This window comes from Micromonas pusilla (assembly GCF_000151265.4).
Source record: "Micromonas pusilla CCMP1545 genomic scaffold MICPUCscaffold_2, whole genome shotgun sequence".
Lineage (NCBI taxonomy): Eukaryota > Viridiplantae > Chlorophyta > Mamiellophyceae > Mamiellales > Mamiellaceae > Micromonas > Micromonas pusilla.
In genome coordinates this window covers 1555421-1582762 of record NW_003315883.1, presented here as the reverse complement: position 1 = coordinate 1582762, position 27342 = coordinate 1555421, and the positions used below count along the sequence as shown (strand labels likewise).

At 45.8% G+C, this 27342-nt stretch overlaps 8 protein-coding genes across 8 annotated transcripts; 4 read left to right on the top strand and 4 right to left on the bottom strand.

Moving 5' to 3' along the window:
* Positions 1 to 1669: 1669 nt before the first annotated feature.
* On the top strand, positions 1670 to 1918 carry MICPUCDRAFT_8990 (uncharacterized protein; the record flags this gene model as incomplete). The annotated part of the gene is made up of 1 exon (XM_003056453.1): positions 1670 to 1918. A coding segment is annotated over one exon (249 nt), but the record flags the coding sequence as incomplete, so codon positions are not given.
* Positions 1919 to 2558: 640 nt separating this feature from the next.
* On the bottom strand, positions 2559 to 4703 carry MICPUCDRAFT_55584 (uncharacterized protein). The gene is made up of 2 exons (XM_003056071.1): positions 3635 to 4703; positions 2559 to 3520 (listed from the first exon to the last, which is right to left on the bottom strand). The coding sequence occupies exons 1-2, from the start codon at positions 4680 to 4682 to the stop codon at positions 2658 to 2660; spliced, it is 1911 nt and encodes a 636-aa protein (XP_003056117.1). The 5' UTR covers positions 4683 to 4703; the 3' UTR covers positions 2559 to 2657.
* Positions 4704 to 5728: 1025 nt separating this feature from the next.
* MICPUCDRAFT_25109 (uncharacterized protein) lies at positions 5729 to 8405 on the top strand. Its single transcript, XM_003056452.1, has 9 exons — positions 5729 to 5912; positions 6052 to 6206; positions 6324 to 6609; positions 6712 to 6879; positions 6956 to 7035; positions 7098 to 7217; positions 7273 to 7347; positions 7453 to 7615; positions 7675 to 8405. Exons 1-8 carry the CDS (start codon positions 5819 to 5821, stop codon positions 7570 to 7572), a joined length of 1098 nt encoding a protein of 365 aa, XP_003056498.1. The 5' UTR covers positions 5729 to 5818; the 3' UTR covers positions 7573 to 7615; positions 7675 to 8405.
* Positions 8406 to 10541: 2136 nt separating this feature from the next.
* Positions 10542 to 12324, top strand: MICPUCDRAFT_31728 (uncharacterized protein). Its single transcript, XM_003056451.1, has 3 exons — positions 10542 to 10769; positions 10838 to 10896; positions 10952 to 12324. Exons 1-3 carry the CDS (start codon positions 10659 to 10661, stop codon positions 12054 to 12056), a joined length of 1275 nt encoding a protein of 424 aa, XP_003056497.1. The 5' UTR covers positions 10542 to 10658; the 3' UTR covers positions 12057 to 12324.
* A 214-nt stretch (positions 12325 to 12538) lies between these two features.
* MICPUCDRAFT_55580 (uncharacterized protein) lies at positions 12539 to 15553 on the bottom strand (the record flags this gene model as incomplete). The annotated part of the gene is made up of 2 exons (XM_003056070.1): positions 12539 to 15261; positions 15360 to 15553. 2 exons carry the CDS (start codon positions 15551 to 15553, stop codon positions 12786 to 12788), a joined length of 2670 nt encoding a protein of 889 aa, XP_003056116.1. The 3' UTR covers positions 12539 to 12785.
* Positions 15554 to 16577: 1024 nt separating this feature from the next.
* On the top strand, positions 16578 to 18111 carry CTPA (photosystem II D1 protease; the record flags this gene model as incomplete). The annotated part of the gene is made up of 1 exon (XM_003056450.1): positions 16578 to 18111. Exon 1 carries the CDS (start codon positions 16609 to 16611, stop codon positions 18109 to 18111), a length of 1503 nt encoding a protein of 500 aa, XP_003056496.1. The 5' UTR covers positions 16578 to 16608.
* Positions 17430 to 20851, bottom strand: MICPUCDRAFT_49469 (AAA ATPase). Its single transcript, XM_003056069.1, has 2 exons — positions 20582 to 20851; positions 17430 to 20428 (listed from the first exon to the last, which is right to left on the bottom strand). The coding sequence occupies exons 1-2, from the start codon at positions 20768 to 20770 to the stop codon at positions 18200 to 18202; spliced, it is 2418 nt and encodes an 805-aa protein (XP_003056115.1). The 5' UTR covers positions 20771 to 20851; the 3' UTR covers positions 17430 to 18199.
* Positions 20852 to 24174: 3323 nt separating this feature from the next.
* MICPUCDRAFT_49468 (uncharacterized protein) lies at positions 24175 to 27065 on the bottom strand. Its single transcript, XM_003056068.1, has one exon. It carries the CDS (start codon positions 27059 to 27061, stop codon positions 25259 to 25261), a length of 1803 nt encoding a protein of 600 aa, XP_003056114.1. The 5' UTR covers positions 27062 to 27065; the 3' UTR covers positions 24175 to 25258.
* Positions 27066 to 27342: the final 277 nt, after the last annotated feature.

Here is a 27342-nt window from a genome sequence, read left to right as displayed (position 1 = left end):
TAAGTAAGGCCATAGTAAGATAAGCTACGAACGAAGGTACATATCTAGCTAGACTACTACGTGTACCTTTGAAGGTACTTCCGGAAGTACCTTCGAAGGTACAAAAGTACTTCCGTACAACGTTGTACTTCCGTAGGTACCTTCGAATGTAGCTAGCTAGCTAGCCAGTCTAATAAATTTTACTTTCGTATGTACTTTAGAAAGTACTACTTCCCCGGAAGTACAACGGTTGTAAAACGTTGTACGTGTACGTGTACAGCTGTACACGATTACTGTACTGCACGTGTACGTCTCGTACGCCCGGGCGGATGGAGTGCTTGCAAAAATTAGCCCTACATCCCAAAACTCTCTACTGTATCTATCTAGTTGTACTGTAGCTAGCTACTGTTCGCGGGTCGCCTTTACGGCAAGTGACGGAGTACTTTCGTACGAATAAGTACGAAAGTACAGTACTTTCGAAAGTACGAAAGTATCTACGAAGGTATCTTCGAAGGTACGTGTAGCTTCTACTTCTAGGATTATTAGCTCACACACACCTACTGTACCATAACAATAGTTAAAATAATAACACACACACGACGTTAAAGTGTGTCGTGTCGACAAGCTAGAAATGTTATCGGCACGTAAAACGAATGGAACGCCCCCACTGAACATATGTGTCACCCGGCTAGACAGCTCCTGCAATGTCTTCGCTGTTCTTGCTTCAAACTCCATACAGCAACAGAGAACGCGCTCACATATTTGTGCCGCCGATTTAGTTTTATCTCGCAGAAGTGAAGCACGTTTTACACGCCAAGATCCCTATTCAGTCAATCACAGGACATCGGAAAAAGTAGATCGTCATTCCTTCTCCTCTAATCATATCCTTGACACGCTTCCTGACGTCACCGGATACATGGTCTCCTACCCGTTGAAATCTGGACGTACCGTTTTCGGGATGCTGCACGGTACCTTTCCACGAGATAAGGCGGGGCGGCTTTACTCTCGTGCCATTGGTTGTGAACTGTCAAACTCAGACAACACGAGACTGAATTGGTCTGCATTTAGGAACCAAGTGCCCGTGAGCTTTCGCAAGGTGAATTCCTGGAGTTGTGAAGACGATGCGCAACTAATACAGAGTGTGTCTGACTACATGCAAATATCAAGACTATTCAACAAACAGCTGGGAAAACCGCTATTTAATGAGACAAGCAGTGTGTTGTTTCTTTGCGCGTGCTTTTTGAGGAGCATGACGATCGCATTCGATACTGCAGTTGATAGCGTAGGACTCGACTGGGAAGAACTGGCAAGGAAACCTACATGTATTATATTTTTTGTATGTGCACTTTTCTCATTTATCTTTTACGCCAAGGTAAGTGTAGAGGTTTAGCGCTGACCATCAATGAAGGCTCGACTACACCTTCCCGGGCGTGAGGGAATCGACTGCATGCTTCGCTGGGCAAATTGTCGTCATCCAAGACTACATCAAGGTCATTTCACAGCTGAAGTGGATGCTGTCTTGCAGGAGATAGTCAAAGCCCAAGGATACTACGACTGGAAGTATATAGCCTCAATTCTCTCAGCTGAGAGGATTGGTGAAACTCTTAGTAAAGTTGATTCGCGTTTGAAAGAGTACCGTATCAAATACCACCACACTTTCGAAAAAATGTTTCATTCTATCATGGATCGTCGCTCAGCAACACAGTGCGCCGGGCGATTTCAGGCTCACCTGAACCAAAATCTAATACAAAGATCTTGGACTTCAAAAGAGGATGGCATCCTGTACCGATTTGTGCAACATAAAGGAGTTGGACGATGGTCGGAAGCGGTTCTGCAGTTATCAGGACACACGCATGCGCAAGCGTTACATCGCTGGGATAAAGTTCTGAAGCCGAGTAGGCGTAAGGGTTCATGGCTACCTGAAGAGGATGACTCTTTACGTTTGATCGTTGCGACGCATGCACTTCTAAAAGGAAGTCACAAAGTTAACGTAGACTTTACTGAAACGTCTAAAGGGCAAGTGGACGAGAACGAAGCACACAGTATAGTTACGACAGCATCCCACAAGACAACACAAGTTACACGCGACCTCACTGACTTGCCATGGTCGAAGGTCGCTGTTTCCGTTGCAACACGAAGTGATGTACAGTGTCGTGAGCGTTGGACCAATATTCTTTCCCGTGATATTCGGCGAGCAGAAATCTTGAAGTGGAACCAGGCTGATGATGAAGCACTTTGTGCCATGATAAATGCCTGCACATACTCTTCTACTGACGTCATCACATCTAATTCACACCGTGACTCTATCATAGCTTGGTCACATGTTGCCCTTCGGCTGGGTCGTCATTTTACAGACAAAATTTGCCGCAACCGCTACAGAAAATTAAGACGAGTAGGTGAACGTGGTTCTAACTTTTCTGTTAAACTTTTGGGATGAACTTTTATTATGCAGACCGAGGTATTTACTTGGTTGTATCTTTTGCCCTGAGTTTGCAGCTCTGTACCTTTCTGCAACTTAAAAAACTAGAAGAGAATAAATGAATATAGTTTGCCTTTCTAAAAGATCATCGCTTCATTTTATCCTATGTAAGACTTCATTCCTTTGATTTCACGCGCTAGAGGAGGACACGGTTTCTTTCTAGAGAATCAGTCTGAGCACTGGCAAGCTGATCCTCAGATCAAGTTTGAGTGCACAAAGCTGTATGGTCTGTCTGCTCCAATGCTGCTTCTGTCTCCTCAATCGGGATACAGCTAGGCAAAACGTCTCTCCAGTGTTGATGCCCAGTATGTTTTATCCATCCCCCGCCATGATCAGTCATCTGTTCCAGGCAACCTAGACCATGGCAAAGTGACATCTTATCCACATCTGCAGGCCAGCAAAAAGAGGCTCCACCCGTCAATAGTGAACAGGAGCCCATCCAAAGCCGCGCAAGCACACTGAAGCATGATCGTAGACACATGCGATGGAGTGGAGGGGAATCGACATTCCTCGAACTGAATCTGGGTGTAGCCTTTGATGCACCTGACTGAGAAATAAGTTGAACGTGAGAAAGAAAGTTAATAGATTCAAGTCCTTTCCAATGACCATCTCTCGTAATCACACGCTGCAAAGGGTCCCAGTGGCACCAGTGCCAGCACTCGATCGGATTTTCACGTGGATTGCAAGCCTGGTACCATGCCTTGCAACCCTGTGCTCGATAGGGAAGATTATTTTCCATAGCCCAGGTCTGACTCAATACATGCCACACCGCAGGTTGGTCGCGTTGAAAACCATAAGCTACAGGTATATGATTGCCTGCGTCAGAAAAAATACTTCCGGGGGTTTGCTTGCTTAAAGGCACCTCGATATCATGTGATGAGAACTCCGAAAAAACAGCGTTGACTACCCTCTGAGTAAAGTTCACTGTCCACCTTGTAGGACGTGCGCACAGAAGCCCAGTGTTCAGCCAAATTTGCCCCGTGTCGCCAAAAAGTATGTCCTTGTCAAGTTCCCACATATCACCGTAAACACTGAATGGCTGCCAGCTAGCGTGCCAAGCATCTAGGTCCGTGTTTTAAAGTCCAAATATTTTAGGTTGTCTTCAGTGTTTGGGAAAAAATCTGAAACAGAGAAACTAAAAAGAGAGCAACAAAAGTTTTATGCCTGCCATGTGACAAATTGTATTCCATGCCAGACCCATGGTCACTCTCCCAGGTATATAAGTCTGGGCTGCATGCACTCCCAGAGCAAGATGTTTGGCAAACTTTCCTGAACGTCCAGCTAGCGTTTCTGCTTTAACTAAGGCCAAAACAAGTCCATAGTGATGGTGTTCTGCATACGCTTGGTGGTTCAAAAGTGTGCGGTGGTATTCCGATAACATTTCCAACGTAGTCGCTGAATTCAGCATTAAAACTCTACCTGAGGTACTATCCGGTATCACATCAGGAACCTGCGGCAGAATGTTGTTATCCGAGGTTGCACTCACCTTGTTAGCAACTTGAATCCCTTGTGTTAGAAGATTTTGGTGGGAAGATTTAGTCATAGCACGAAAGTGAACACAGAGAAGGTCGTCGATTGAGATGTGATCAGTGACTCCACGGGGACTTTTCACTATTTCTAATGCATGAATAATCACTCGGCCGTCGTCATAGAACGTGATCTTCGCCTCATCGTGGTGTACCCTGAAAAAACAAGACCTTCCTACTCCCAGTGGTGGTGGTGGTTCGAGGGCCACCACTGCCTCTTGCGTCACGTTCAGCTCTTCTGACCATTTCGGGCGTTCCACAATATCTCCTTGGACCATGTATGCCCGCTTTTTCTGTCTGATTGCTGAATCTTCTGCATCAATTTTTATTTCCCCTGCGAAGTGAAACGCTTGCCATGTTCCAAAGGATATACCACTCCTACTGAACATCAGCTTAATCGGGCTCTCGCTGAAAGCACGAAGGGTCTCGTCTCCGGGATACCAAGTGGCGAGGAGGTGTAGAACCCGAATACTGATGCAAATATACAAAAAGTAAATACAAAGGCGTATCTTGCGGACGCCACCTCTGCGTCGCCGCCTGGCCTTACTTGTGCTTCTCAACGTATCAGCGAAGCTGCGGCAGTTTACTGTCGGTATCGTTGCGCGAATAACCCGAGCGCCGGGCTCGACGTCCACCCAGTTCACTTCGCCTGTCATCCGACCCGTGATCTTAGATGGCAGCCCTCGACCGCGTCGCATTGCATGCGGCCAGTGGAGCAGCGCAGGGCGCACCTCTGCGACTTCTCGTCACAGCTTATTTTTATATACGGAAGTAACAACTTATCTATACTTTCGAAAGTACTTTCGAAAGTACTTTCGTATTTTCGTGCTTTCACTTTCGTACGAAGGTATGAATTTTTCTTCAGGGAGTCGGTAACGGCGTACCGGGGCCTGTACAACTGTACATGTACGTTTTGTATGAGAAATCGTCTGAAAATTGCCATCACAACTTTTTTGCTTTCAGCGTTGATCGATGTATCGATCAAACCAGAGAATTCATCGCGATTTTTCAAAGGTTGCTTGACCGAGGCGCAACTTCAAGCGCGCGTAGTTTCCTAATGCCCGCGAGTCCCAGCGCGAAATCACGACCGCGATGAGTCCTGATGATGGCGATTACGGTGATGTGCTTTTTGTGCTGGGACTCGCGGGCAAACATGCCGAACTGAAATGGTACCAAAACGTACGTTCGTTACTTACTCCCTAGTAGCTAGGCACGGAAGTATCTATAAACTATCTATCTTCGATGATAATTTTCATACTGTAGGATACAGTTATGTACTTTCATAATACTGTACGTATGTAAAAGTTGTTTATTTATTTCGTACGAAGATAATACTTTCGTACTTTCGAAAGTACTTTCGTATGAAAGTACTTCCGTGCGTACTTCCGGAAGTACGAAAGTACAACGTAGTACTGTACTTCCGGACTGAAGTACGAAAGTACTTTCGTACTTTCGTACATTACTTTCGAAAGTACTTTCGTACTTTCGTACGAAAGTACTGTATCTATTTCCGAAAGTAATTACGCATACTGTACACGTAGGGGTACGGAAGTACTTTCGTACTTTCGTACGAAAGTACGTTGAAAGTACGAAGGTACTTCCGTACATACACACGCACGCACAACAATACTATTGTTACTTCCGTACTCACCGCCACGCGAGCTCTACGCAACCGGTAAAGAAATGAGCGACTGTTGATTGAATGGCAGCCGAATCTAATGCGCGAAAGAACACTAACAAGAGCTCGTTGCGTTTCGAGGTCCTCGCTGAAGATGGCCGAGCACGGGCGACACGAGTATCACTTCGAAACCTCGACTGTTTGACCCCCTTATTTATGCCAGTTGGAACGCAAGGTAAGTTTCGTGAATTGTACATGACGTTCTGTCTGCGAGCCACATATTTTTTACGAAATACAGGGACAGTAAAGGGTATTTCATCACGTCAACTGGAGGCAGGGGTTGAAAAAAAGTTTTGATTTTCCTTAAAGGTAAACTCGTGTCCTTGCATTCTTAGTTCAACACGCTTGTTGAAAACTGTGTCCCTATACTTTGGACCTCGACTGTAAAGTTGTACTTGGCAACACTTACCACCTTGAGAACCGACCAGGATCAGAGATCTTGGATATGTTCAATGGGCTTCCTGCCTTCATAAATTGGAAGCGGGGCACACTGACAGATAGTGGAGGTTTTCAGATGGTCAGTCTACTTGATCTTGCTGATATAGTGGCAAGGCTTCATACCTTAAAAGCTTCTCACCTCTTTCGGGCTTTCTGAGTAGTGAAGAGCAAACGTGTTTGGTGTTTAGACAACAACGTTTCTAGGAGAGACTTTATGTGACAGGAGGAAGGAGTTGCTTTTCAATCACCTGTGGATGGCAGACAACTGTTTCTGACTCCTGAACGATCCATGAACATACAGAATAGTATCGGCGCCGATATTTTGATGGCACTTGACGACGTTGTAAGCTCCGCTAGTACGAATGATACGCGCTTCGAGCAGGCAACGCGCCGTACCATCGAATGGCTAGATCGTTGCATCTCAGCTCATCGTCGGCCATATCAACAGGCCATGTTCGGCATTATCCAAGGAGGCACTGATAAGTATCTGAGAACCACTAGCATTGAAGGTTGGTTGCCTGGCTCGCACTGTAATATTTCAGCTCCTTGTATAGATGGCCACATGAACGCCTGGAAACAATTTATTTTGTTTTACTCGAAAAATTATGCAGGATTGCTGGGCAGAAATCATCACCTTCCCGGTTACGCGATCGGAGGACTGGCTGGCGGTGAACATAAGAAAACATTTTGTGAAATTGTTTCGCAGTGCTGCTCAAGACTGCCTCGGGACAAACCCAGATATGTCATGGGCGTTGGGTATCCACTAGATATCGTGGTATGTTAACAGTATCTATCTTGTTCATCGAAGTGTAGAGTTGACACTGCCTTTTTTTTTCTGACCCTGAACTCCGGTATGCTCTGCACTTGGAGCTGACCTGTATGACTGCGTCTATCCTTCGCGCACAGCTCGCTTTGGAACAGCCCTTATTCCAGAGGTACTTCACGTCACAATTTTGCTAGGCTCGCATCACTAAAAAACATCGTATTTTTGTTAAAGGGGGTGCTTCGCCTAAAGACAACATCTATGGCTACCGATTATCGACCACTCGACAGTGACTGTGACTGCCTAGTATGTAAGAATTATTGTCGTGCTCACCTTCACGCCAAAATTAAAAAGGTTATTCCACACGTGTTGATGTTGATAACACCTTATTCATACCCTCTGGTGTTAGGATCCAAGTGCTGCTAGTTTGTTGACATACCACAACATCAGGTTTCAGATGCGTCTGTGCACAGATATGCACATAGTACGTTGCCTTCTTACCATATCTTAAATGTTACGCGCTGACTATTCTCCGGAATTCGCATCGATCGATTAACTCTCATGCATTGGTTAATGACTCTTTCTATGGGCAATAGCCGAGCAGCAGTTTACGCCATTTGTTCAGGCCTTTGTTCGCCGTATGTTCCCACAACGCCCTTTACCTCAATGGTTGCGAGAAGCCTTCGAACTTGCAACTATTGAAGTTTAACTTCCTAGAAAACACTCGATTAATGTTGCGATATCATGGGACTGTACGTATCACCTGTGCCTTCAGGTATTCTTATGAGTAACCTGTACTTCGCATATCTAGGGGCTACGGTAGGGCCAGAATACGCGCTTATTTTCCTAGCAATGCCCGAACTGCGAGGATAATATTTTTCTTTTTCGACGCACTTATCCAGAGATAACCATTATTACCCAGCACGCCTTCGAATGGAATTGCATCTCCCAATCGTGACATAGCAGAAACACCTCCGCCCGACATCAGTTCTTGCAGCACGTGGAATCTGCACCAAAATAAATATCCATGACGAATTATCCCGAGGTCGTGTGCAAGCCCGTTTATGTTCTTACAGCTCAATATCGGTTCACCTGCCAAACTCAAATTGACGACCCTTGCACAGATAACTGAGCCAACCAGAAAATTCGGAGAAAGCTGTTCACGGGCACCTTCGAAAGTAAAAAGCGAAAGAGCGGCTGTGGAAGTAGTACCGATATCAACTACGTACGCGTTCGAACGAAATGCCTTCACTATACCGACGACAGTGTCGTTAATAGCGGGAAGGTATTTTTGTACGTTCGTCTCCAGCTTTCCCGCTATCTCACATTCGAACATCAATTTGCAAGCGATAGTTGAAAGGATAATCTTCAAAAGTAACTTCTCTTTCCGCTCGAAATATGCAGGAGTTCAATGAACTACGCGAATAAAAACACAGGGCGGTACTTGAGTGTTGTCGCGAAAGAAGATGATTATTTTTTAAATTAATAACGTATGTTTCGCGCGCGGGTGCTCGCGCGTCCACTTTTGTACCTTCGAAGGTACTTTCGTACCTTCGTATGTGTTTTTCCTCACGAGTCGTTTTTTTGATGGGTTTTTTCGAATTACGGACTAGCTAGGCCTACTGTACGTGTACTGTACGTGTACAACTACACAGTACAGTACCTTTATCTAGCCCTACACTATGCATGGCGAGTGAAACGAACCTTGACCGACGCAGTCGATCAAACTTTTTAATACACTTGTACTGTGACTAGCCACTAGCTCTGTACACGTAGCTACTAGCTAGTACTTTCGTATCACACTACAGTACAGTGCAGCGTTGTACTATTTCAGTGTATTTTACTCGAAAAAAGCAAGCTCAGGTAAAAGTCGTACAGTATGTACAACGTAGCTAGCTAGTGTAGTGCTACGTTGCTTTATTTCGTACGAAAGTACGAAAGTACGAAAGTACTGTCGTACGAAAGTACTTTCGTACATAATAATCGAAGTAAATCTTGTACTCGTAATAATATCCGGAAGTACATACAGTACGTATCTACGTATATGCATGAGTCATGCATGCATATTGTACGGAAATACGAAAGTAGATAATATGGAAGTATCTATTCTTCCTTATCTATCTATTTCCGGAAGTAATTACAGTAGTAGTTGTCTATTTCAGGAAGTACACGCACGTACATAGCTAGCTACATACTGTACAGTACAACTACACTTGTACATCTACAAATATTACGAAAGTACGAAAGTACGCTATCTATGACAAACAAAACATACAGTAGGGCTATGTAGCCCTAGATTTCGATATTTAAATATTTTTCAGCTCGCGGAGAAAACAGCGTCGCAGGGCTGAACGCCGGCATTGGCGCCGCGCCGCGGCACCGCGCCACGGTCATGGCGCGCACGAGGCGACAAAATGGAAGGGAGAGAGGTCATCCGTGCGTTCCACTGGATGCTATGAAAATTCAAGCGACGCGGTTTCCGTGAGCGCGAATCTGCTGACGCGATTGCGCGTTTCCGCGCTCCATTTCGTCGCGAGCGCGTGAAAAAATATTCTAATCGCAGAAATATATATTGCGCACGATGCGTATGGGAAGCAGTCACGAATGTAATTAAAATATTTAAATATCGAAATCTACTTATGTTTTGTTCGTCATATTATACCTTCGAAGGTACTTTATTTATTTCGTACGAAAGTTGTTACGATTTGAGTCAGACGACGTAGTACGAGTACACGTACTACGTACCAAATCAGGAACCTAGACACTAGGTCTGCCTCGCAATGAGCGATCGCGAGGTGACAAGGGTCAAGTGTCAAGTTCAAGATACACAATCACAGAATACGCGAATGTGCCGATAGGTACAAGTGGAGTCTGGGGTAGGTCTGAGGAGTCCTGAATCCGAGTTAGCGTGCGGGAATGACAAGTCCCGTGCGCTACGGAGCAGGAGGAAACGAAGAGACGAAACTGACAAGACAGTCTCGGAACGCTTTGAGTTGAGAGTAACAGCAACCTGTATCCAATCAGGAGGATGAGCGAATCAACCCTACACTGTTAGAGGACACAAGCTGTGGCGGAGGATGAGCGAATCAACCCTACACGCCAGTGCTGTGGTTAATCAATATTACACACACATCACAAGAACTCTGAGCAGAAGTGAAGAGAAACAAGGTCTTAAAGGGGAAAACGCTCCATAGGCGTTATCGACTTGATTAGGAGGTAAGTAGCTGCAGTACGTCGTATGCTGATAAGGTAGTACATGGAGTACGTATGATGCGAGATCATAACAAAAGTACTTTCGTACTTTATTTATTATTTCGTACGAAAGTATGTAAAACTTACTTTCGTATGTACGTACGAAAGTACTTTCGTTCGTACGAAAGTACTTAAGTACCTTCGAAGGTACGTACGTACTTTCGTACTACATACAATAGTTAATAAATAAATAAACTACTTACAGTAAAGTATGTACGTTGTACACGTGTACAACTACGTGTACACGTACTTCCGGAAGCATGAAATAATAATAATAATAACGCGTTGACTAACAACTTAGCTAGTACAGTACTAGCTAGTACTGTACGTGTACGTGTACGTGTACATTCTAATACAATGTACGGAAGGTACCTTCGTAGTTTCGTAAAAGGTGCATGCACCTTCCCGAAGGTATCAGTGGAAGGAGGTAGTGGTCTAGTGGAAGGTGCGATAGCAAACAAGAGGAACACGACACCAAGCCAGCGACTTTAGCGCGCAGCAGTTTTCTTCGTGACAAAGAATAGGGGTTCTCGACCTTGATCGATGCGTCCAGAATCTGATTCGTTGTCAAATGGAAGGGAAGTCCGCGGCGCGACGTTTATGTGGACAACTGAAGCTGTCGAACGCGCACTCGAGCGACGCGCGATACCCCAGGTCGGCAACACTTTATTTCCATGGTGTCTGCTCCTTCTACTGACTTCTCTCTCGTTCTCGAATTGCAGTCTCAACCTGAGGATTCGATATCATGCGACCTCTGGCCGAGTAATGAACGAAACTTGCGGTCGTGAAATATATTTAAAGCTCTTTTCTTGCGAGTGGCTGATCTTTTTTTTCAGGCATCGCAGTAAGTACACCAATGAAAATAGAAGTAACACTCAGGCAACCGCGCTCTCGCGTTGCAACTCACGCACGGATTCTGGTCGTACTAAAGGATCGATTTCCAAGCAGCAGCATTTCTGTCTTCACTTTGCACGGGGACGCTGTGTGAAAGGTTACGAGTGTTTGTATCTCCATCATCTTCCCACTGGTTTTCACGAAGCAGCAAAGCCTGCATTGTATGATATTTTTGGTCGCGAAAAGCACCGATTAGAGCGAGAGGATAATGGTGGAACTGGGAGCCACATGCGTCAATGCCGAACTCTATTCGTATATTTTGGTGGTGCAGGTGAATGGGGTGGCCAACGGCTTCGCCAATTAATATCAAAATCCTTTGGTGAGTGGGGTCCTGTAGAAGACATCCACGTGGTGCCCTCAAAATGCATAAGCTTTGTACGCTATAAGTTCATAGTATCGGCCGAGTTTGCAAAAGAAGCAATGATGGGGCAGAACCTCTTTGGGGGTAAGGAGTCTCTCACCGTACGCTGGGCTAATGATGACCCTAACCCCACTGCCATTCACCGGGTGAAAAGAGAGAGAGAGGATGTGATTGTTGACGCGAGCGAGCGCGCGAATACGAGGACACCTTCATGGCATGATAACGAAAGACGACAGTATGCATACTTGCAAACCACTCGAGGACAGAATTTTCCTTATCAAAATAGTCTTCACACTCAGGATTATCCTGACACGGAAGCTCAATATGAAGCTCATTTGAATAATGTAAGCACCCAATCAAGCACTAAACACGCATTACAGGATGTGAAAATGATGCACGATGAGAATCCTGACTCTGTTGAGGAAGACTACGAAATCCGTGGGGCTAGGCCATTTTCGAAAAGCAGGACAATAATGCCGCAGGTGTTTGAACTCGAGGAAAATAGTCAGAAAGTGTCAAACCAAGCTGAAATAAATGAAATCTCCCGCAGAACTCAGCTTGATTCTGAGATACTTCGCGCACAACACGTAGCATATCGGGCATACCTTGATGCTGGTGGAAAGCCAGATGATTGGAACCCAGATTCGTTGTCCACTTTTGTTGCAGCACCAGGCAGCTTTTGCTGAGTGGACGATCACCTCAAGCTCACAGTCACTAGTGTTTTATAATTTTGTTCTCTGAGATTTTACAAGGGAAACCTAGTTTACAAGGAAGGAGGCTGGATGACTAGAACTGCATTTCCGTGATACTCTGCACTTTCGCCCTCGAGACTAGGTTTGCTTTATTGTATTTGAACTCCTTTCAGACCAAGTTTTTCTTTGGCAAAGTACTCTACAGTAAGTTGTTACTGTAACTTATCTAGGGCTACATGTAGTACCTGTAGCCCTAGCTAATAAAAAGAAGACAAGCAAGCTTCGTTTTGTGTACGTGTATGTACAGCTGACTACACGTACGGAAGTACTTTCGAAAGTACTTTCGAAAATACTTTCGAAAGTACAAATAAAGTACGAAAGTACGAAATAAAGTAGAAAAAAGTACTTTATTTCGTACCTTCGAAGGTGCTACATACGATACTAAACATACGTATACATACGTACAGTGAGTAGATGCATACGAACGGATCGAAGGTACACGCACTTCCGGAAGTACATATACCTTCGTATATTATAGGAAGTACATACGTACATACGTATCTATCTTGCTAGCTTCGTATGTCCTGCTTTTACTTCAGACTATTTAACACATGAAAAGTAATTTTGACTCTCTGATCTGCAGAACGAAACTCAATAACAAAAAATTACAATAAGCACGCACGTTCATGATAGTGCCGATGCAATTATCAAGACCATCACGAATCAAATGTATTCAGACACGAAATTCGGGTTGACAGATATAAATCGGTCCAACACGGTTCGTATTTGTGTGTTGACTGCTTGTGGCTGTTCAGTGGAATCACTTACTGCAGTAGCGTTGCCACCAGCTCCCTCGTTTAATTGATCATCCGACGGGTCAATGTCGGTGTTCTGAATAACTACCAGAGTCCGTGACTTCCGAATAAGGTGCCCAATGATGGTGCGAACCAGCGCGTGTTCCTTCATTAAGTCATCGGGATCATAAATGCCTTCTGAAGTCGCGAATTCTTTGATGTACCATTTCACTAGATCTGACTGTCTCACACCGGTCCCCTCCTCTACCAAAATGTCATTTTCACGTCGTCTGATATACTTCACAAGCATGTTACGAACCTGTTGAAATTTCTCGAAAGATACAGTAGCGATTCCGGTGAAGTCAGAATGAGGTTTGCTGTGACCATTTGCAACTTCGGCATTTCTTTTTGCTAATACAACTGGGTAACATGTGCCCTTGTTGGTCATCGTATCAATGTTATCACTTCTTTCGCTTCCAGTTTCAAGACACCAGCTCTTTGGTAAGATAGGTCTCACGCTATCGGACATTTCACCGAATCCATCTTCGTCAAGGACTATATCTCTTGCCTCCACAGCGACAATTGAATCTGAGAGAAGCCGGCGTGCTTCCTTCACGTGAGTTGCAAGAATATCCTGATGGCAGTGAAGACGTGCTAACGCTTCAGATAATCGAATAATCGCCTCAAGCTGACGAACCGTAATACGATAGGCAGTCTGCGAGCTCGACTGGCTGTCTCCACGTCGAAGGTTGATATATGCTTCCACAACTGCTTTTTGTGCCTCTCCACTTAGCCTCGGTCGAATCGTTCTTGCATATCGTATGTAGCGTTGCAACTGATGTAAACTGTATTCAGCTCCGGTGACCTGGTCCCGTTGCTGATGCAGCGCAACAATGTGCCGAGCAAGACTGTAGTCAGCATATTCGTCAGGTTCGTCGATCATAACATGCACAAGATCAAAGCGGGACAAAATGGCGGGGGGGAGGCTGATATTATGTCGAAGTTTCTTGCTCCTATCATAACGTCCGCCATTTGGGTTGGCAGCAGCCAGAATAGAAGTGCGAGCATTTAAAGTAGCCTGGATGCCGGCTTTTGCCAAAGATATGGTCTGCTGCTCCATCGCCTCGTGAATAGCCACCTGGTCTTTCAGATCCATCTTATCAAACTCGTCGATGCAGCAGATGCCATTATCTGCTAGCATTAATGCACCCGCCTCGATGCAATACTCTCCGCTCTCAACATCTTTCGCAACCGTTGCCGTTAGTCCAGCAGCAGAAGAGGATTTGCCTGAGGTGTACACAGCTCTTGGTAAAAAAGTAGAGACATATTTCAAGAACTGAGACTTTGCACAAGATGGGTCCCCGACAATGAGAACATTAATGTCGCCACGAAGATTGATTCCGTCATCTGTTTCTTTGATTACCCCACCGAAAAGCATAAGAGCGACCGCTCGCTTGATATCAGTATGCCCATGGACTGTAGGCGCAATAGATCTAACAAATTTGTCATAGATAGCTGGGTCACGAGCCATAGACTCTATGTCATGGCGTTCTACTGTCGTAAAACTTTTATGGACTTCGACATCATCAGGACCATTAGATACTCTTACATGCCCTTGCTCGTTCGAAGGTAGAGCACGATGCCCGGATAAACTCACCGCTGCACCTGCGGAAGGGTCGGTGATGTTCACGACAGAGTGTGCGATGAACACCATTCGATAGTAAAGTTCTCTGACACCCATATTACGCAGTCCACTCACACCCTCACTTTGCACACGTTTTCCTTGACCATTACCAAGCTCTGTGCGGTCACCTGCCATATTCATCGGTGCACCTTCGGGTATCACCATCAAAGAGCCAGTGAAGACTGCCTTGTCACCTGCTCGTCCTTGTTCAACAGCCTCATGGCGAAGAATAACCTCCATCGTTCGTGGAAGGGATCCTGCTGGTACTTCATCTGAATTTTCCTGAACCCGAACCCGCTGCCAGTCAATAAATTTGCAGCCTTCGCGCGAAAGCGTCCATTTTAAACGATTGGTGCAAGTTGAGTTGACACAAATGGAAGGAGTGGTATAGTGACACTGCTGCTCGACATCAGAACACTCAGTGCCACAATCAGTACACTTGAAGCTGCCAATAAGTAATTCAGGTCGCACATCGGATGTTCTCGTGATAGTACCGCTGAATGAGGTAAGTTGTCCGATGTTCTCCGCCTTAAGATCACGTAGACGGCTGATACGAGGCAGGTGGAAGAAAGCAACCCAGAACTCTTTGTCCAGCCCCTCTTCCCACCGCAACATATCAGGGCGGTGCTCACTGACAAAGTGCTGCACTGAGCTGCGAAAGAGATCTTGATATTCGCTGAAGTTGGTTTCTATGACATCATGTGCAAGAGTATTATCAAACCTGGAAGAAAAAAATTGTCAAGGAATAGGGCAACTGGAGATCACGGTTCATACAGTTCAAAATGTTTTGTGTGCACAGAAAGATACGCTCGCACTCACTCGACCACGTGCTGAAAATCTATATATAAAGTTGTTCCATTCCGAGCGAACATCATTTCCAGTTGTTCCACGTAGTCTAGAGAATGCATTTTTCCAAGATTCAACGAATTACCCTCGCTCTTAGAGCTATACGAGTTGAGGAATAAGAGGAATGCGCGAGTAATTTCTTCAGCTTTCTTGACATAGTTGACCATGGTGGTCGGCTGCTTATCTTGAAGACGGATGGTCAAAGACCAGTCGTGAGACGAATCTTGTGATCAAGTAGGCAAGTAATGGGGATCGATATTTCTTAATATTGCTCACGACAGACGGAGTCCGGATCTTAAGCTACTTGTTTCAAAAAATAATCGAAGAAAACTGCTAGGCCTAGTGTACATGTACGTGTAAAACGCGGAGCGTACTTTCGTACGAACGAAGGTACCTTATCATACTTGGTACGAAATAAAGTATCATACTGTAGATACTGTATCTACAACTACTGTATTACCTTCGGTACAACTGACGTTAGTTGTATATGTAGTTATCTATGATACTGTATGATAGGTAGTAGACATTTATCGTGAAATGACGGACTTCCGTAGGGCGCGTACGTGTACATACGTGTACACGTACAGTAGCCATGCACGACTACACATAAAAACGCGTCGCACCACTTCATCTCACGCACTGATGAGACATCTAAGTTGTCGCTATTTCGGAGGAGCGCGGTAGATCTCACGTGAATGTCGTTTTGGCGAAAGTTCAGCTAAAGTTCATACTAGTAGACGGACTACAACGTACATGTAGGGCATTGTGTACTGTACAAACCTTTCACTGCGCACTATTCCAAGTGCCACGTCATTGAAGTACAACGTAGATAAAATTCGTACGCGAGAATTCGTAATAAGTTAACAAACGTTCATACGCGCGTTGCACTGTACGTGTAGCCCTACGTGTACACGTACGTGTACGTGTAACGTTGTACTTTCGAAAGTACCTTCGAAGGTACTTTCGTACTTTCGTACCTTCGTACTTTCGTACGAAAGTATAGAATACTTTCGAATATTTTCGTACGAAAGTACTTTCGAAAGTACTTTCGTACGAAAGTACTTTCGAGTACTTTCGTACAACTACGTGTACGTGTACTGTACAGTACAGTAACGTTGTTTCATACAGTGTGCCGAAGGAAACTCCATGGTTTTCCGGTGGGACTCTGCGTATAATACCTTCTTCCGTGCGCCTGACCACTCCTTGTTCTCTGAAGACGGAGATGATACACTGGGTTTATAATTCACTCTTGATTCCGCCTCGATCCAGCTGCCATGTTAGCAGCTCGGCCACTTGGTCCCAGCGCCTGGCGTGCTCTACAAGAGTTTCTATGCACAACATTTGTCGTGGAGGGGTCAACTGCGAACATTCAAGCGAATTTTGCTGTGACGAAACCGAAAACGACAAGGGTAATTCGTCGACGACAAATTTTAGCATGCGCCGCGATTTCACTGCATTGGCTGCGGCTGCTGCTGTTGCCATGTCGTCGTTCGGAAACCCCTTTCACCCTCCCAAGGCTACAGCTATCACGTCCAACAACCTCCTATTTCTTGAAGCTTGGCGAGCAGTGGACAAGGCCTACGTAGATAAAACCTTTAACGGCATCACGTGGTTCAAATACCGCGAAGACACTATCAAAAAAGTCCCCATGGATAGCAAAGACGAGACGTACGCGGCGATTCGCAACATGCTCTTGAAACTTGAAGACCCTTTCACTCGTTTTTTGGAACCGGAGAAATATGCTACACTGCTCGAAACAACTTTGTCAGCTAATATTACTGGGATCGGCGTGGAGTTGGCATATGGTGGCAGTGACGGCAAGCAGATAGTTGTTGTTGCACCCGCCCCTGAAAGTCCTGCAGACAAGGCCGAGATCAAACCTGCGGACATCATCAGTGCAATTGACGGAGAGTCCACTCAGGGACTGACTGTGTATGAGGTAGCGAACCGCTTACAGGGCCCTGTAAATTCTGAAGTGGAGCTAGCACTTGCAAGGGAAGGTGAGCTGGGCTCCGGACATACTGTTGAGAGAAAAGTGGTCTTGCTGCGTCAGACTTACCCGCTCGTGCCTGTACAGTCGATGCTTTGCATGCCGACAGAAGCGACCGGGAAGGCAGTGAGTTACATAAAATTGACTACTTTCAACCAACTTGCAGGTACTAAGTTGAAAGAGGCCGTATTGCAAGGGGTCCAAGGTGGTGCTGATGCCTTTGTATTAGACCTCCGTTCTAACTCTGGCGGACTATTCCCTGCTGCGCTCGATATTGCAAAACTGTTCATGAACGATGGAGTGATTGTTTACATTGCTGATAGTGGTGGAGTACGAGATGTATTTGAGGCTGATAACACTGCAATCGCCCCGAACGTACCCCTCACCTTGCTAGTTGACAGGGGCACGGCCTCCGCATCGGAAGTTCTTGCGGGGTCTCTCAGGGATAACAATCGTGCACGGATCCTAGGAGAGACAACTTTTGGTAAGGGACTAATTCAGACTGTTGTCCCTCTCAGTGATGGATCAGCAATATCTGTGACAGTGGCACGGTACCAGACCCCTGCTGGAAAGGACATTAACAAAGTAGGTATCACACCAGACGCACCCTTGCCAACCGTGTTTGTTTCTGATGATCACAGTGAGATAAGAGGTCAGCTTCCAGCAACAGCAGAGAGATTTTGTTCGATTTTAGCCACAGATGTTGGCATTGCAGCTCAGTTATTCCCAGAATAGACTCTTCGAGAAAATTCAATAGCTCCTAAGTCTTTCAACTTTCACCGAAGGTAAAAGTATTTCGACACTCGTGCCTGCATATTTCCTTTTAACAACGGGACTGTGTCGGTGGAGTCACAGTTACTGGCTGCTGCTTGTAAGCAGCTCGGCCAGATTCAAATGATTCCCACTTTACCAAGTCTGTCTCACTGATCGATGCCTTCACCTCTGCAAGGGCAGTCATGAAGTGTCTTTGCCCCACCTTCAGGGACTTCATGTCTTCTCTCAAAGCTGAAAGAGTTGCCTCTCGCACCAGTCCCTGCAGTTCAGCCCCTGTGAAACGTGCAGCACGCGCAGCAATGACATTAAAATCAACGTCTGAAGCAAGAGGCACTCCATTCGCGTGAACCATGAGCGTGTGTTGTCGTCCATGGACATCGAGTGGAGGCGTGTACAAAACTAAATCGAACCGGCCAGGTCGCAGCAACGCAGTATCAAGGACACTAGGTCGATTCGTGGTTGCTACGATAACCACATTTTTTCCAGCTGCTTCTAGACCATCCATCTCCGTCAGCAGCACCGCGAGAACCCGTGCAGCAAGAGTATCAGCACCATCAGTACTACGAGAACCTATCATACCGTCGACTTCATCCAAAATGAGAATAGCAGGAGCGGTACGGCGTGCACGATCAAATGCATCACGAATCACTTTTTCACCTATGCCAACGTACTTATCAAAAATGTCAGCAGCGGTGAGTGCCACCACTGTGGCACCAGATGTTGTTGCAATGGCACGTGCCAAAGTTGTCTTCGCACAGCCAGAGGGTCCATGTAGCAAGATGCCACGATGAGGAGAAAGACCAAGGCGCACAAACGCATGTGAGTATTTGAGAGGCCAGACCACAGCTCTATTTAAGCGTTCTTTGATAATGTCCAATCCACCAATAGCGTTCCATGAGGTCCGGGGTAGCTCGGTCACTGTGTTGCGCATAACTGAGGCTTGAATCCTATCGAGCGCAGCAGTAAAATCATGACCCTCAACAGGGGTGACAACTGAATGCTTAGGTCTGATTTCAGCTGAGCGTCTGAAAGCGGACATGGTTGCCTCTCTACAGAGGCACGCAAGGTCTGCGCCTGAGTATCCCTTCGCCAAAACTGCCACTTTATTGAGGTCTGCACCAGAACCTAGAAACATGAGCTGCGAGTGTAGCTGCAGAATCTTCAAGCGTTCTTGTTCAGTTGGTAGTGCGAGCTCGACTTCAATATCAAAGCGACCAGGGCGTCGCAATGCGGCGTCAAGAGTATTTGGACGATTTGTTGTCGCGACAACAACAGGGCGCAGAGTTCGCTGCATCTGCCGATTAAATACACATTTCGAGAGCTTAAGTTCAGACCCACCTTCTGAGGGCTGCACGTCGGTTTCTCCCTTGTCTAAAGCACCATCTAGGAGGGTAAGGAGTTGCGCAACAACACGTGAGCTATGTAACCCTCCGTCTATAGGATTACTACGTGAAGGACATATCGCATCGATTTCATCCAGCATTAGCAATGTAAAGTTGCCTTCAGCCGTGCCTCTCTTAACAGCCATAAATGCTGATCGTAAACGGGCCTCTGAGTCACCAGCATAAGGCCCGAATATGTCACTAGCACTGAGCGCATACACAGCGACTCCCGCTTTGGCTGCCACAGCCTGGACAGTAGATGACTTACCGACACCAGGTGGTCCGTGCAGCAAAATTCCTCGAGGAAACTTGACTCCGAGGCTGGTAGCGTCCTTTGCGTGAAGAACTGGCCATACAATCGATTCATGTAGTGTAACTTTTATATCCTCAACAAGAGAAAGAGCTAAATTGCGATCGTCAGGAACGTTTCTAGAAACCGCTGGCCCGGAGCTTGGGACTTCGACTAGCTTGATTTGTGTATTTGGAGCAATAAGCCAATACAGTGTGGCAGTCAGCGACGACTCGTGAATGCGGACTCTTGGTCTGGCAGATAACACCTTAAATTCGCCTCTGGAGATAGACCCTGCAATGTGTATAGTCGCGTCAGCAGTGATCACGAGGCCTTGCAGAATTCGACGTAAGGGCAACGATCCTCCTCTCTGTTTTGAGAAAGATGGAGCACATAATATCAGGTGCTCGCACGTAACCAAGGTGTGAGGGAGGGAGCGAAGACTTCCAGTGAGAGTAGACTTGAGCCTGACATGTTTTTCAAACAGTGTCAAGTCTCCTGCACAAGTTAACAGTACTTTGGCGTCGAGCAACATGATATCTGTCGCTGAATGATCTGACACATCGTGCAGCATATCTGGCTGAGCCGGGGTAGGGGCTACAGTCGCCTAGTCTCGAAGGTGTTACATGGGGAACAAAAGGGGGGTGAACTCTGGTGGAAAGAAAATCCTCTGCCAAGAATTTTGATTCACACGATTCACGGTAGTCGTATAAAGCAATATGAATTTGAATTTCATGAGAAGACAATGCAGAATGCGCACCAAAAATGTCCATTTGCAAGCGCAGTCCTTGCTACAGACGCCGTCGCTAATGCCCTCTCTAACGTCCACGGCTACAGTGTCTCCCAGCTGCACGTCAAAAACCTGAAGTGCGCGCGGGGTCAGGACGATACGCCCGCAGCCGGCGTTGGCACTGTTCGTGACTACCAGGCGAAATTCGGCTATGAACATATCATCTCGGCGCTGGAATATCAGAGAGAAGCTTTATCGAAGCCACAGGTCTCGTTTCCAGCACTTGAAGATATTCATTGTTCATAGACTTCTATGATATCCGCAGGGCATGGCCTACGAAGATAGGGCTACAGTACGTGTACATGTACAGTACACGTACACGTGTAACAGTTCGGATATTTAGGTGTAGCTACTCGTAGCTAGTGGCTATCAGCGAAAGGATATGAGCTTTTAGAGAGGATGACGAAAGGACGACGTATGAGCAAATAGTCATAGCGTAGTACGTTTTAAAAGGATGAACTACTGATGAAATCATCCTCTTAACTGCCGCGCCGCGCGAGGACAGTCAGAGAGGCGCGCGCCGCGGTTGAGGCCGGAGCGTTAAAGCGAACATCGACTAGACAGCGCAATCTATCATTCCAGCGAGTTTTATACACCTGGGGCGCTCAATCAGGCTGTCACGTCGCACAGATCCGTCGTTTGCAAAACAGACTCGGCGTTACGAAACATTTGCCGTCTCCTGAGCTCGCGTACGCGACGTCGAAACTTCATGGAAACAGTTCTGAACGTAAAAAATCTTCGTGATTATATCGCGTGAACACATACGCACTTATTCAAATATCGCGCAGCGCAAAAAAAAACACGATCGCTTGCGTCGGCAGTTGAACTCCGCGGGTCGAGGCTGTAGCTGCGAAGAAAAATGCTCTTTTACAAATCGACACGATCGCGCCAGTCTATGCTTTGCTCGTGCGATTCAGACACGAACGCGGTCGATCCGCGCGCCTCGAGGGTGATGTCATCTAACATGCCGTGCAGTTACAGAGCCAAAAACGGCGTCTGCGCGATGTTATAGCACACCGCGCGCTCATCCTTTCGCCATCCTTTCTTTTCGCTGATAGCCACTAGCTACAGGTACCGTATTACCTTCGTACTTTCCTTTCGTACGAAGTACTTTCGTACTTTCGTACGAAGATAGATAGATAGCTACGAAAGTACGAAAGTACTGTACTGTACGTGTAGCTAGCTACCTTCGAAGGTATCTGTAATACTTTCGAAAGTACGTACTTTCGTACCTTCAAAGGTACCTTCGTAAGTTGTTCGTTAGCTACCTTCGAAAGTACTGTACGTGTACGTGTACAACTACCGAAAGTAGCTAGCAGACCCTGTTACTCAAAGGTATTTGAGTAGTGAATACTTGAATAGATACTGAGTAGATACTCGAAAATCGTGTATCTATTTATTCATCCGCCGGAGGCGAATTTTTTTTCGAAATATCTATTTATTTACGCAAATTTTTATTATTTTGCTGAATGTATTTATTTATCTACTCGCCGTAGGCGACGAAAAATACAAATAATGTATCCATCTATCTACTCAACGTATTTGTAGGTTTTGAACGAATGTTTTTCCCCGTGAGAAAGCAAAAGAAAAAGTCACAGTCTAATAAGTGCAAAATACTCAAGTGAAAGTACTTCCGTACTTCCAGAAGTACTCAAGAGTATTTATCTACTCAAACATGCCAAGTGCAAAATACTCAAGAGTATTTATCTACTCAAACATGCGAAGTGCAAAATACTCAAGAGTATTTATCTACTCAAACATGCGAAGTGCAAAATACTCAAGAGTATTTATCTACTCAAAAATGCCAAGTGCAAAATACTCAAGAGTATTTATCTACTCAAACTTCGAAATATCCGAATACTCACCAGTATCTATCTACTCAAAAATACTTGTGACTAAATACTCAGTATCTACTCACTTGGAATATTTCTTTGAGTAACAGGGTCTGGTAGCTAGCTAGCTAGATAGAATACTGATGATGAGCGGTAATTTTTGTATTCCACACTGCACAGTTTCTCAACGGTCACCACACGCCAGAACAACGAACGAGTTTCTCACTGTAGAACATTTCTTTCTCGATTCAATCAATTCTGCTGTCGTTCCCAAGGCCTGCGGCAGAAGCGCGCTTCTATTTTCCTTTCAAGGTTTCTTGCGGACAGGCGAAACATATTTTTCTTTAACGACGAATGGCCACTGCGCTGCAGAGTGTCCTGCAAAACTTGACAAACACCGTGGGCAGGACAAAAAATGAGAATGATAATCACGCTGTATTCATAAGGTCTTTCTCTTGTTTTTTTTCTCGCATTTCAAGCAACAGCTGGTTCCCATCTTGTTTTTCTACAAATTCGATATACACTGCTGTACAACGTTTCCGTTGACATCACCTTAAATTACGTTCAATATTATTTCTGGCTTTATTAGGAAATGGCTTCAAAGACGCAGGCTTGAAATATGCACAGCGCTTGCAATATCTTCCAGGTACGATGCCGAAATGACTGCTTCCTTCTGTTACAAATGAACCAATCATGTTTTCACGAACACCTCCTCCCATCCAGGTACTTTGCCAGAGAGGCTAACGAAACACTGGAACTTGGTAAAGAAAATGTGGTTATGGAACAGTTGAGGTCCGGGAAACCCGCTTCTTATAAGGATTGCATCCCTGCTGGAGCTCTTCTACATGTAACCGAAAACAAGCCAGAAGTTTTCCCTTCCTCGGCTAAGGCATGCAACGCCACAAAGAAGCTGGAATCATTTCAATCATTTGGTGCTGCATCAATCAAGTCACCGGATGGAAACTGTAAAGGAAAGTGTTCTCGTTTTCCCTGTCATCAAACGTCTACAAATCAGCTCAGGAGGGCAGCATCGCCACTACAGGGTGACTGTGTGTTTGCTGAGCCAAGTATCGCAGTGCCTGGCCTTCAATTCTGTAAACTTGCAGTTTTAGAGTCTCCAGCAGAAGGGAACGCAATATTTGAAAGTGACTTTTCTGGTGCTGTGCGGGTGACATTTCCTCGTGATAACGACAAGGTGGCAGTGCATGCTCCAGCATTAATCTACAGTGGGAGTGCGAACACGTGCCAGCACTTTGTACAAAATGTGGGAAAGTCCACTGAACAACTCCATAGGTCAGATGAGGCTTCAGGGGCACCAGGCGTGATTCCTGGAGCTGTTCAAGCTAACGAGGTCACTGACTTCACCGGGGCTGTTCACTCACCATCGAGGCTAGCTTTTCGTTCGCATAATATCGATATCTCATCCGCGGCTCATCCACCCAAATTCACTGATACGACACCACGGCAAAATACAATTTATCCTTCCATGGACTCTGAAATCGATATTCTTAAGCCGCAAAGTCACCTGAAAGATGGTTCTATATCACTTCCCACTGGTGGCGAACTAGCATGTTGTTTTGCGGTGAAGGCTGTCGAGTCGTTACAGGCGAAAGAAACTCGACCGGATAAAGATCTGATACCACTAGAAGGTTCGCTTTCTCCGACTGTCAAACACGAGGTAACGATATTAAGTTCAAGGTTGCGTGATCATGAAAGCTCGCTTTCACGCAGCGAAAGATGCATATTGCCTTCAGAGCGCTTAGGCATTCGTCCTCCGAAAGGTCACAAATGTACTGGTGGTGTCATGGTTAGGCTTCAGCGTGCCATGGAGTCTCGGTCACGCCCTGATTTGGAGAATTTCCGAAATGCGATGAAACAAAAAGGCAATGAAAGGTGCCAGCGCGAACAAGACGTCGCTAGGCAGAAGGTAACGGCGCAGGCAGAAGAAAGCGAGGAAATTGAACGACGTCTTGAAAAGTTGCAGTTTGCACGCAAGGAGCAAGAAACTGCGCAGAGAGATGAACAGCTGCGGATGCAGCATGCCCTAGGTGAGGAAGAGCGAAAGAATCAATTTGCAGTTGAGTTGTGCGGAGGCAAGCGCAAAAGCCACTCCACTCTTGTGCACGACAGTTTCTCAGCAGATGATAAAAAACGTAGGCTGCATGATTTCATTGCTAGCAACAAAATAAATGCTGCTGCGATTACCGGCACTGCCCCTAAAAAGACTAACGAAATAAAGAAGCAGAGCACTCCTATTATGGTTGTAAGAAGACACGTTTCTGACACCAAGGAGGCAACTGCACAGTCTGGGTTTTCATACGACATTTCCCCTTGTAAAAACTCTGATAGCGAAGACGAAATCGATGAAACTCGCTCGAGCAAGCGTATTCCAGAGTGGGCACGTACCGAGGCACTGGTCCCAGTGTTGACTGATCAGGCTGGTGTTGACCCAGATCAAATATTTCCTAATCCGACAAAAACTTGCAGTTTGGATGATGTATTTACTGGTGGAAAGAGTGCAGACCGACGTGGCAGTTCTGGCAACTGGTTTCACGATAGGCTAACCTGGAAGGAAGAGTTATCGTATAAGAGGGATATGGGCTTTGTTCACAGGTAGATTACGGTGTATAAATAATGATAGAAGTCTATCTGTACTTTTGAAGGTCATATATAGTTGAGTGCTGGGTCGTGTCGTGTGCCTTGCAAAATGAGATAATCAATATTATGGAGGGTTCTCAAGCAAGAAGCCCGTCGATAAGAAATCTATTGGACTAGGAATATCTTCCACTTGCAAATTCCTGCCCCTAAATACCCCTCACATCGACACGGGCATGCCAAGCTCGTCGAGTGGAGCGACTCGAGGAAATAACGTCATTTTCTTCACTGTGGAGCCTGGTTGTAGAAGACCCCATTTCACCCTCTCGTCAAGGGTACCGTGACCTAAGTCCAAGTTTTCACTGACTTCCCTCATTTTATTGGGTAAAAAAGGCTCAAGCAAGACACACGCGATACGCAACACCTCGAGGCACTGGTATAGGACAGCTCCGAGTTCTTCTGCCTTAGTCTCATCCTTGGCCAATCGGAAAGGCTCCAGCTCGTTGATGAAATGGTCCACCTTAGCCACAAGTGCAACAGCGGCAGTGGCTGCTTTTGGAAACTCCAAGGCTTCAACAGCATGCATGACTTGATTTGCAGCTTCAGCTGTCACAACAGGCCAATCATAGCGCTTACCAAATGTAATACGAATCCCCTGGATTTGTTGTTCTGTGGGAATTATGCCGTTGTAATATTTGTTTACCATCGCAGTCGTGCGGCTCAGCGAATTGCCCAGAGTATTCACCAGATCAGTGTTATACACCTCTTGCACACGCGAAGATGCAAAGTTAGCATCTTGAGCCGCAATTGGACCATCCACCAGTAAAAAGTAACGGAAACTGTCTAATCCATAGTGATCTGTATACCTTGTAATAGTTTTGAGGTCCACAAAGTTCCCTAAAGACTTGCTCATCTTTTTCCCATCCCGTATCCAAAATCCGTGTGCGTGCACACGCTCTGGGAGAGGCATTTCAAGTGCCATAAGCAGAGCTGGCCATATGACTGCGTGAAACCAGCTGATCTCTTTGGCCATGATATGTAAAGATGCCGGCCAGTAATCCTTCAACTCTCCTTTCAAACGACGAGTTGCCACTCCAGCACTTGCTGCTGGTTGGGAGGGCTCCTCAGCAAGTCCCAATGCAGTGATGTAGTTGAGCAAAGCGTCAATCCACACATAGATAATGTGATTATCATCATTCGGCATCGCTATTCCCCACTTGAAGTTTGTACGGCTAATTGGAACATCGTTTAGGCCTTGCGAAAGGCGGCTAAGGATTTCATTTCGCCTCGCTGGAGGTGACAAAAAGTCAGGACATTCTTCATGAAGCTTCTCGAGCTGACGCTGATAAGCCGAAAGTTTAAAATAATAATTTTCTTCACTCGATCGCGCCATATCTTTGCCACTTACTGGAGACTTGTAATCGAGCTCTTTCGCCTTTGTTTCTGTGTAGTACTCTTCTTGGCCCTCATCATACCAACCCTCAAATTTGCCAAGATACACGTCACCCTTTTCTCGCAATTTGTCAACAAAGTGCTGCACTTGTGACTTATGGTATGGTTCAGTGGTACGAATGAATCCATCAAAGGTTATTCCCATATCATCCAGCACCTGGCGAAAAGTGGCTGAATTTTCGTCTGCAAGCTCCTGAGGAGAGATTCCGCGTTTTTGTGCTGACTGCTCTACTTTCAAGCCGTGTTCGTCCGTTCCTGTTAAGAAGAAGACATCCCGCCCGCGACTGCGCTGGAAACGCGCGTATGCGTCGGCAATTGTCGAAGTGTATACATGGCCAATATGCGGCTGGTCGTTGACGTAGTAAATCGGGGTGGTAACGAAGCACTTTTCTACGGGAGGACTTGTGCTCGAGGTGGTTACCGATGACCTGTTGCTCCGAAGCTTTTTGCTGTTCCGGGAGACCGCAAGAAATGCGCGGCGAGCATTAGATAGCTTCGACTTAAGCGAGTGTTTCGGAGCGTTGAGGTGTCGAGATACGAAAGCTCCAGCGGGCTGTAGCTTGGAAAGCATAATAATTAGTGACGACCCACCGGTACAGAATGCCGAAAAATACTCGAAAGTCGGTCGAAAGTACGAAAATATTTAATTAAAGCGCGCAGTAATGTACACGTACACGTACGTGTACAATGTTGTACACGTACACGTACGTACCTCCGTTTTTTTCGTGTAAAATTAGGTGAAATAGTGTGATACTATTAAGCTTGACCGACTGCGTCGGTCAAGGTTCGTTTCACTCACCCTTAATAATATACACAATTTGAACCTAATTTTACACGAAAACAGCGGAGGTA